The sequence below is a fragment of the Papaver somniferum genome, unplaced genomic scaffold (assembly GCF_003573695.1).
Source record: "Papaver somniferum cultivar HN1 unplaced genomic scaffold, ASM357369v1 unplaced-scaffold_22, whole genome shotgun sequence".
Lineage (NCBI taxonomy): Eukaryota > Viridiplantae > Streptophyta > Magnoliopsida > Ranunculales > Papaveraceae > Papaver > Papaver somniferum.
Genome location: NW_020632152.1, coordinates 3494577 through 3505130, shown reverse-complemented (window position 1 = coordinate 3505130; position 10554 = coordinate 3494577). Strand labels below are relative to the sequence as shown.

The window sequence follows — 10554 nt, the reverse complement described above, 5'->3', positions numbered from 1 at the left end:
GAATTCCACCCGCAATGAGTCCAAAATCATCCAACTGAAGAATGGCAAAGTACCCTCAATTGATCACACCATGGCACTATTAATCCGCGACTACTAGTAGATGTATCATCACGGTCGCCACCACCATCACCATGTGTACCTGCAGTAAGATGCCCAACTCCACGTGAAACCAACAAATACTGAATCCCCCTTTCATGTAACCCGGCCAATATCTCCTCCATTTGTTCTCCTGAAATTGAAACAGTGCTGCCAAATGCGATGTACATGACGGAGCTTATAGGTTGGGAATCTAATTAACCATTTTAAGTAATAAAGTTCCTTACTGTTTGCATACTCATTTCTAGCTGATTCTTTTTCCTTATCGTGAAATTGATGATGTTGATTAATGGTAGTGTTGAGGTTAGATACGGAAGGGCCAATAAGTGTAAACTGGGAATGAAAATATTTCCTTTAGAGTGTCTGTGACTTGGGGTTCAAGCTCGTAAAAAGTAGGAATAAGAAGACATTTGAACTTTATCCAACAAAGTGAAGGCTACCATTTCAGGGTTGAATTTGGGATCATTTCCTCGCGGTAAAAATGGCATATCTGACAATCTTATCGGCGACACTCCAGGAATATAATTTATCATCTCATCATAGCAATCTGTTGCACAAAATAAAGGAAACTCTACATCAACATGGCTTTTATTTTTTTGTGACAAACTATATATACCGGATTATAAATCTATATGCATGAATATGTACTTGATGAGTGATCAAGGCTATGCCCATTCTTAGTTAGAAGGTCAGCATGAGACAAAACGGAGAACATAAATGATGAAGCCGTCCAGAACGAAACTACCGGAATATTCCTTCTATTGCCGATTGAAAATGCCCATATCAAGCTGAAATCCGCTATAATAACAGTCGCCGGTTCAGATGTATTCATAACGTGCTCGAAAGGAGCTTGCATCTTTGCAACTGCGATTGCAAGGAAGGTCTCAAAGTCCAATGTTGATGACCTTACAAACTCTGAAGGAATCACATTGGGAATTGACCGGAGAAGAATTTGAGGCGGTATTGGAGCTGGCTCAAGGATGCCAAACCACTCTTCCGTGACTACAAAAGTGATTTTAACATTATCACCTAATTTATGAGCTAAATGCTTACAAAAATTCATCATTGGGTTGATAAGTCCTCTTGCTGGAAAAGGCACTGCAACAATGTGACATCTCTCCATTGATTTGGTTTCCTGCTGATTGGTCTCCTCCATGTCTCTATAAAGTTCTCACTGAATATTATTATATGATCGATCCTTTATTCAATCTGAGACATATATATACACCAAACTTAAGTTGATTCGAACATCAATCTGGATGCTTAAACAAGTATTGGCGATACATATATTATTTTTTTGCCTCATTCAAGTAGGCGACATGGTTTTTCTTAAGTGCAGAAAAGAAGCAACGTCCATTTATTTATTGCCACTTTGATTCAACTCTTTAAGACGCAAAAAAAAGTCAAGTAATAAAAAGGCCCCAGGGGTTAGAGATGATTCGTGCTTGTTTCTAATGTGCTCAGCCGGATTGCGGTAATCATTAGTTGCTTATCACTGACAATATGTCAGTCTGTAATAAAAATTATTTGACAACACCTATAATATTTACACAAAATTAGTTAAAAAGACCAAAATCAACAATTTTGGGGTGAAAAAGATATGTAAAATTTAATATTATTTAAATAGACGAGAACGTAAAAATAGTCAGGATGTAAACAATTTCATCTTACCCATTTTCAAATACTTTTTTTTATTTTAATTTCCATCAGGATGCATCCAGTTTCATCCTCGCTCTTTTTTAAGTTTAAGTCAGGATGAATCAAGTTTCATTCTTGGTATTTTTTTGGTGTTTATTTCACCCATATTAATTTTTATTCGTCCATTAGAACCAAGTTTTAAAAATATTTGGATAAATGCCCCATTTTCCGCAATATTTACATCATTTCTGTCACGGATGTACAAATAGCTTTGTCACAGAATGCTGAATTTCTACAAGAAAATTACAGTAAGGCTAAGCCTTAGTGGTTCAAGCTGAACCACTAGACTCACCCAAGGAAGCGTTATATTTTGAATAACAGCTTTCCTAGCTAGCATCCAAATCCAAATATATGAAAAGAGTTTGGACCAAGCTAGCTAAGTACTTTATATTGCAACAACCTGCGCTATACGGTTATCAATTTCAAGTTGCATTTTGGTTTTGTTTCTCATCTCTTTGTTTGTACGTTTCAACGTAGATGCTTCTTGGCTACTGATTAATACAAAGAATAAACAAAGTTTTGGATTTACATGCCTTCGTTAATCTGATCATAAAACTAAGTAACGTGAATCACTTCATGGATACGTAATTGGGGTTACTCCTTATCCTTTAAGTTTGAGAAAGTCAACTCTTCAATTCACCGGTTTAAGAGGACTTTTAAGGAACCCATATGTATTTTTTTAGAATTCATCTGAATTTTTTGTTCAGAGAGATTTTTCTTTTAACCCAGAAGAAGATTTGGTTGGTTTTATACCTTCTAAAAACTACCCGAAATAAATTAATACGGGGAGAGTCCGAGACAATTGTGACAGATCACTAGATAAAAAATTGGGTTAATTATAGATGATGCTTACAAGTTGGGTTAATCACTTAATTGTTGTTATAAGCATGTTTAGGCCAACTACTGTGGCGTAACATCCAGTTGCACATGTTCTGAGAGGATCCATACGTAGCAGCAGTACGGTGGATTCCTCAATACCGCCGCCTGCGTGAGTGGGAGGGCAGGTGCTCCCCCCTAATTGGTCAAGAAATGGGAGGCAAGAAGAGATAGTGTGACAATGAGACGAACAAATCATGGAAAGAGTATTTTCTTTGTGGGAATCGAACACTTTAAAGTGTCCCTTACAACACTTGCATGAAAAGATTTTAGATTTCATGTTGATAAGATTTGATTGGAATAAATTTGTCTATATAAGCCTTCCTAAAATCTCCGATATCACACACTTCTAAGCCAGTTAATTTCTCATTTCCTATCATATATTATTAGCACGTAATACTGCATACTAATGGCTCAAATTCACAGGCTACATGTTCAAGACAAAGCAAAAAACTGCTCAGCAGACCGATTTTATAATTTTCTTAAGACTGAAAGGACCAAGCTCCCACAGGTTTTTCCTCTTGTCTTCAAGAGTGTCCAGATTCTTGCAGGTGATGGAAAGAGTGTAGACAGTAAGGCTCTCGAAAAGTGCCATGCATGGGTAAGTACAAGAAACTTATTTAACTACAAAACTTAATTAATGGATATATACATATATTTATGATCTCGTTAATTGGAGATTTTTTTTATGTTATTCAGGGACTCCTAATTTGGTGACACTGACGGATAAAACTGAAGCCGTGGACGATGAAAGTAGGACTCTCGGTTTCAGTGTCATCGATGGAGATCTCTTACGTGTATATACTAAGTTTGAGTACAAATTGACTGTAAATCCTCTACTTACGCAAGGAGGCGATAAGCAAAGCTTCCTAGTGGAATGGTTTGTGGAATATGAGAAAAAAAATGAAGATGTCCCTGATCCTACTGAGTATATGGAGTTGGCAAGTAATATTACAAAAGCCGTGGCTAGCCACCATGACGGAATGTCTTAATTCATGCACACATGACAAGGTTGTACTAATGATGCTATTATTAGCTTAAGCATGCTTTGCATAAATAAAACTTCGATGAATCCGTCTAAGCATCGTCCCGCTAGTTTTCCTCACTAATTAACAATGATGGCAACAGTGACAACCGAGTTATTCACTGATTAATTGAAACTTAACATTAAACGAGTCGCTAAAGTTCGTTATAAAAGGACCAATTTGTTAAATGCAATCCCTTTCAAATGAATGCAAAGAGTTATTGTTGAAAATCGATAACAAAACGAACGATGAGGTGGTCCAAAACTCCAAATTAAACTAGGTGCCCGAGATAATGTCATCGCGACTTGTGTTTGCCATATTTCTTTTCTCACCGATGATGGTATACTAATAGATCACTCTAAGCAGACTTCCTTTAAAACCACTCTCTTGGGTCAAGTCACTAGGTAAACATTGTCTGTCTTTGATTCTAAGCATCACTCTAAGCAGACTTCCTTTAAAACCACTCTCGCGGGTCAAGTCACTAGGTAAACATTGTCTGTCTTTGATTCTAAGCAGCAGACTACATGGGTGGGTGAAGTTAATTAGAATCCGGATTTACCAAGTGTAAGTAATGATGTAAACATGGAAGCAATTTGGAGTATTTCTTGTACATGCTCGCACATGTATATGGGAAGCATATATTGTCTGTTGAGATAAAACGTTGGGTATTGAGCGGCCAAATTATAAAAATCATTAACATCTCGTACGTTTTTTGTCTGACCAATAAAGAAAAACGCATTATGGAAGTATTTTCATGTACTCTCTTTATTTATAAGTTAGCCAGTACTTGAAGTCACTACTTGTTCAAGTCGCAGCACATAGATGACTAATAACGTTATTAATTATCATGGACATGTAGGATGTCTTTGATAAAAGCGTCCAGGTTGGTGTCGTATGAACCACCTTTGGCCAGTGCTCTTATACACATATCCTTGAGTTCACTTGATCTTCTTCTCATCTCCTTAGCTTCATTGTTTGCATCTTCTTCTGCTTGATCTTCATTTATGTCCATGAACTTATTCACTATCTTTGCAACTTCATCCCTTTTGACCACTGCTTTTTCTCCAAATTCCTTTGTGACTTCCATTCCAACTTTCAAATCATCCACAATGAGTTTTCTGTTGGGAATTTGATCAAAAATATTGGAAATGTAAGCATGGGTACACCTGCATATAAAGATTCCATTGTCGAATTCCACCCACAATGGGTCAAAAATCCTCCAATTGAAGAATGACAAAGTACCCTCAACTGATCAGACCATGGAACTATTAATCTTCGACTATTAGTACCCATCTTGTCATCCTCACCACCTTCATGCACACCGCATGAAACCAACAGATATCGAACCCCACTTTTATGTAACCCGGCCATGATCTCCTCCACATGTACCCCCGGTATTGGAACGGTACTACCAAATGCAATGTACAAGACAGATCCTACAGGCTGGGAGTCTAGCCATTCTATGTAATCAGGTTCCTTGGGGTTTACATACTTAACTGTGTTTAATTCTGTTTTTTTACCATCAATGTGATGATGTTGCTCAATGGCAGTGGAGATGTTAGATATGGAAGGGCCAACTGTGTAAATTGGGAAGGGAAATATTGCCTTTAAAGTGTCGGTGACTTGAGGTTCAAGCTCATAAAAGGAAACAATAAGAAGAGACTGGACTTTTTCTAACATATTGAAGGCTGCTATTGTTGGGTTGAAATTGGGATCATTTCCACTGGGCAGCAATGGCATGTCTGCTAGTCGTGTTGGCGAAATTCCAGGAATGTAATCTATCACCTCATCACAGCAATCTGTAGTACAAAATAAAGGAAACTCTCAACATGGTTGTAACTTTCTTGTGAGAAACTATGCTAGACGATCAATTTATATGCATTGTTACATACCTGATAAGTTCGCAAGGCTATACCCATTCTTAGTTAGAATGTCAGCATGATACATCACGGAGAACACAAAAGATGTCGATGACCAGAACGAAACCACTGGAATATTTCTTTTATTTCCAATAGAAATTAATAACGGTTGCTGGATCAGATGTGTTCAGAACGTGCTTGAATGGAGCTTCCATCTTTGCAAGTACGATTTCTAGGAAGCTGTCAAAGTCTAATGTTGATGACCTGACAAATTCAGAAGGAATCACATTGGGAATCGATCGGAGATGAATTTGAGACAGCATCGAAGCTGATTCAAGGATGCGGAACCACTCTTCGGTGACTACGAAAGTAATTTTAACCTTATCGTCTAATTTATGAGCTAAATCCTTACAGAAATTCATCATCGGGTTAATAAGTCCTCTTCCTGGAAATGGCACTGCTACAATGTAGCATGTCTTCCCTGATTTAAGCACCTCGTTGATCTCCTCCATGTCTTTCACAGGTAAAGATTGCTAAAGTTTAGGTGAAGTGTAATAGATAAGGTGAAAAATGGAAACCAAGAGACAAGGGCTGCTTGAATGTAAACTGTATTGAACGCTTCTCAAAGTTTTATGAAATATATCAAGGTGACAACGGAATCAAAATGGAGAGAAGGACAACCCTATGACAGATTCATGAATCTGAAATACCTGTTCAAGTAGGCAGTAGCCAACCTGGTTTTGTGGTTTTGCGTGGTGGAAAAGAATCAACATATAAATTAATGTGAAGTAACCTTATTAGATAACAACAAGTTGGATTGATTAATGATATAAGCATGTTTAAGCCAACTAATGAGGCGTAACATATGGTTATAAAAAATTTCATTAAAATCAAGATGAACAAGTTGTACAAAATTTCATTAATCTTTTCCTCCAATAATTGTTTACTAAAACAAAATCAGCTAGTCTAGATTCGGGAGACACCGTAGCCCCCGATAGCTCCTTCCTTCTCATTTATTCCAGCAAGTTTGGTATACTCTATTAAAACACAAAATTGTTTAAAAAGACCAAAATCAACAATTTTTGGGTGAAATGGACAGTTAGATTTTGATACTGTTTAAATGGACAAAAATGTAAAAATAGGCAGGATGTAACCAGTTTCATCGTGCCCATTTTTAAATATTTTTTCTTATTTTTAATTTACACAGGATGCATCCAGTTTCATCCTTACTATTTTTTGAATTTAAGCTAGCATGAAACTAGTTTCATCCTTATTATTATTTTTCTTTGGCCATTTCACCCAAACTATTTTTTACTCGTCCATTTAAATCGTGATTTAAAAATATTTAGACAAATGACCCATTTTCCGCTATTAAAATTCCAGCAAGTTTGATAGAAACAAACTCGTAGCCAACTATCGAGTTTGTATATTCTCTTGAGCGATAAGTTGAATTTTAGACACAATAATGGAAACAGACAAAACACGATAGAAGAAAACAAGAGAAAATACTCTTAGATGTTTTCAATAGAAACCAAAGTTTCAACAAGTTCTGTCACGTAAATAGAATGGAGAATCCGAACCAAAACTTCTCCATCCGTGGATCAAAGAAAGAAGGCGCAATTGGCATCTATGTATAATAACAATCGCCAGATTAAATATGTTCATTTATTTATAAGAAACTTCAAATGTGTTCAGAACGTCCTAGAATGATGAACTTTAAGGGGTTGCGCAATCCATTTTTGCTCAGTTTCCCATAAGGAGGTCCACAGTCGATAGGTTAGGTTTACGAAGCCAGTAGACTTTAATCGGATAGTTAATTAATACGGGAGACATTGAAAGAAAGAGATTTCTGGATAAAGCCAGTAGACTTTCATGGAATTCAAAATTCGTTTACATTTCTCTTGTTTTTTACTGACTGACCATCAACAAAAAAAGAAAAGAAAACACAATATTAAAGCACTTTCACAGTCTTAGTAACTAAGGATACACAATATCCATAATACCATTACCATGTACTACAATTCAGCTTGCCACAAGGCCGACTTTCATGCTTGAGGTCATTAGTTCAGCTCTCATCTATTTGATGACTATTAACATTATTAATTACCAGGGAAATGGAGGATGTCTTTGATAAAAGCGTCGAGGTTGGTGTCGTATGAACCACCTTTTTCCAGTGCCCTTCTACACATCTCCTTGACTTCACTTGATCTTCTTTTCATTTCCTTAGCTTCATTGTTAACTGCATCTTTTTCTGCTTCTTTATTTATGTCCATGAACTTCTTCACTATCTTTTCAACTTCATCCCTTTTAACCAATGCTTTTTCTCCAAATTCCTTGGTAAATTTCATTCCAACTCTCAAATCGTCTACAATAAGTTTTCTGTATGGAATTTGATCAAAAGATATTGGAAATGTAAGCATGGGTACTCCCGCATATAGCGATTCCATTACCGAATTCCACCCGCAGTGAGTCAAAAATCCTCCAATTGAAGAATGACAAAGTACCCTCTATTGATCACACCATGGGAGTACAAATTTTTGACTACTGGTATCTTTCTTACCATAGTCACCACAATCATCACCATGTATGTAACCGGAAGCAAAATGCACACCGCGTGAAACCAACAAATATCGAACCCCACTTGCATGCAACCCAGCTAAGATCTCCTCCATTTGTTCCCCTGATATTGAAACGACGCTACCAAATGCGATGTACAGGACGGAGCTTATAGGTTGGGAGTCTAGCCATTCTACATAAGAATGTTCCTCGGGATTTACATATATACTTCACTGTACTTGATTCTGTATTCTTGCGGTGAATGTGATGATGTTGTTCAATGTTAGTGGTGATGTTAGATATGGAAGGGCCAATTGTGTAAGTTGGAAAGGGAAATTTTTCCCTTAATGTGTCTGTGACTTGAGATTCTAGCTCGTAAATGGTAACGATAAGAAGGCATTGAACTTTATCTAACATACTGAAGGCTACCATTGCGGGGTTGAATTTCGGATCATTTCCATTTGGAAACAATGGCATGTCTACTAAACGTGTTGGCGGAACTCCAGGAATGTAATCTATCACCTTATCGCCGCAATCTGCAACACAAAATAAAGGAGACGCTCAGCTTGATTATTACTTTCTTGTGACAAACTACGCTAGCCCAATTAATGATCTACATGTATATTCATATACCTGATAAGTCAGTAAGGCTATGCCCATTCTTAGCTAGAAGTTCGGCATGATACATCACAGAGAACACACGAGATGTCGATGGCCAAAATGAAACCACCGGAATATTTCTTTGATTGCCGGCCGAAATTGCCCACATAAAGTAGAAATCCGCTATAATAACATTCGCCGGTTCAGATGTGTTCAAAATATGCTCAATTGGAGATTCCATCTCTGCAACTACGATTTCTAGGAAGCTATCAAAGTCTAATGTTCCTGACCTGACAAATTCCGAAGGAATCACGTTAGGAACTGATCGGAGGTGAATTTGAGGCGGCTTTGGATCTGATTCAAGGATGTGAAGCCATTCTTCCGTGACTACGAAGGTGATTTTAACACTATCATCCAATTTAAGAGCTAAATGCTTACAGAAATTCATCATTGGATTTATAAGTCCCCTTCCTGGAAATGGCACTGCCACAATGTGGCATCTCTCCCTGGAAATGCTTGCAGACTATATATAATTGTATGATCCTCCGGATCAACTGGCAACGTATATATTAACCAACACTGAATTGATATGCTTAAACAAGTCTTATAATAATAGATTCATGCATCTATCTGTCCTAACTCTTTAATTTTTTGCAAAGCGGAAAAATAGCTGCATATATTTATTACCACATTGATTCAACAACAATTCAACTCTTTAAGATGTAAAGAAACACCCACAGGTGTTAGCCCACGATTCAAACAATCCTAAAAACTGAAAAAAATAAATAATAATAATAATAATAATATTTTTTAGTTAAAATCGCTACTACAGTAATTACAGTAAAAAAGAAACTTACCAGTGCAGGCTGTGCAGCCTACAGATAGCAAGAAAATTCATTTTTTAGAAAGTTCTTAGATTAAACAAATGTGATGACGACGTCATTAGTTCAAGTCTAAATGATATATCCTGTTGGTTTAATTAATGGAGTAATAATACATATCGAATCCAGTCTATTGCATAATTTGCAACTTTGCATTATGGCAAAAACTCTCTCTAAATTTGTACTTTTTTTACTCTTTGTTGTGTTGTTGACAAAAGTGTGAACCTGATGTGACGACTGTCTGGTTCTCATCCTAGTTAGGAATTCGAGTGTTTTGGCCGTCCGTGTGCAACCCCGGACTAGATTCGCGTGCTTTCTGGCGTTACCGAACAATACGCGGTTTATACGGGTTTGCGATTAATTCGCAGGTCAAGTTTGCCAGCTTAGCTGATTTTAAATCAAGCCCAATTCTAATCCACCGACCACCAATCAAGCTGTGTTGTACCTAGCTTTTGACTAGTAAAGCACAGCACGACACATCACGTTTAAGTCGTTGGCACAGCACAGCACAACACGACACATGGCACGTTTTACACCTGTAGCCGCTACCATTGCACCACAGAATAATGCTCATATCTAACTCCCAACTCCTATTTGAAATGTGACGAATGTCTGGTTCTCATCCTAGTTAGGAATTCGCGTGTTTTGGCCGTCCGTTTGCAACCCCGGACTAGATTCGCGTGTTTTCTGGCGTTACCGAACAATACCCGGTTTATACGGGTTCGCGATTAATTCGCTGGTCAAGTTCGCCAGCTTAGCTGATTTTAAATCAAGCCAAATTCTAATCCACCGACCACCAATCAAGCTGTGTTGTACCTAGCTTTTGACTACTAAAGCACATCACGACACATCACGTTTAAGTCGTTGGCACAGCACAGCACAACACGACACATGGCACGTTTTACACCTGTAGCCGCTACCATTGCGCCACAGAATAATGCTCGTATCTAACTACCAACTCCT

At 37.5% G+C, this 10554-nt stretch overlaps 5 protein-coding genes across 5 annotated transcripts; 1 reads left to right on the top strand and 4 right to left on the bottom strand.

Moving 5' to 3' along the window:
- Positions 1–218: 218 nt before the first annotated feature.
- Positions 219–1252, bottom strand: LOC113340617 (UDP-glycosyltransferase 87A2-like). Its single transcript, XM_026585742.1, has 2 exons — positions 745–1252; positions 219–643 (listed from the first exon to the last, which is right to left on the bottom strand). Exons 1-2 carry the CDS (start codon positions 1250–1252, stop codon positions 474–476), a joined length of 678 nt encoding a protein of 225 aa, XP_026441527.1. The 3' UTR covers positions 219–473.
- Positions 1253–3028: 1776 nt separating this feature from the next.
- On the top strand, positions 3029–3760 carry LOC113340672 (major latex protein 146-like). The gene is made up of 2 exons (XM_026585793.1): positions 3029–3271; positions 3370–3760. Exons 1-2 carry the CDS (start codon positions 3268–3270, stop codon positions 3660–3662), a joined length of 297 nt encoding a protein of 98 aa, XP_026441578.1. The 5' UTR covers positions 3029–3267; the 3' UTR covers positions 3663–3760.
- A 726-nt stretch (positions 3761–4486) lies between these two features.
- LOC113340495 (UDP-glycosyltransferase 87A2-like) lies at positions 4487–6197 on the bottom strand. The gene is made up of 2 exons (XM_026585636.1): positions 5588–6197; positions 4487–5494 (listed from the first exon to the last, which is right to left on the bottom strand). Exons 1-2 carry the CDS (start codon positions 5640–5642, stop codon positions 4791–4793), a joined length of 759 nt encoding a protein of 252 aa, XP_026441421.1. The 5' UTR covers positions 5643–6197; the 3' UTR covers positions 4487–4790.
- Positions 6198–7572: 1375 nt separating this feature from the next.
- LOC113340518 (UDP-glycosyltransferase 87A1-like) lies at positions 7573–9197 on the bottom strand. The gene is made up of 2 exons (XM_026585653.1): positions 8744–9197; positions 7573–8646 (listed from the first exon to the last, which is right to left on the bottom strand). The coding sequence occupies exons 1-2, from the start codon at positions 9159–9161 to the stop codon at positions 8252–8254; spliced, it is 813 nt and encodes a 270-aa protein (XP_026441438.1). The 5' UTR covers positions 9162–9197; the 3' UTR covers positions 7573–8251.
- Positions 7654–8226, bottom strand: LOC113340616 (UDP-glycosyltransferase 87A1-like). The gene is made up of 2 exons (XM_026585741.1): positions 8115–8226; positions 7654–8033 (listed from the first exon to the last, which is right to left on the bottom strand). Exons 1-2 carry the CDS (start codon positions 8224–8226, stop codon positions 7654–7656), a joined length of 492 nt encoding a protein of 163 aa, XP_026441526.1.
- Positions 9198–10554: the final 1357 nt, after the last annotated feature.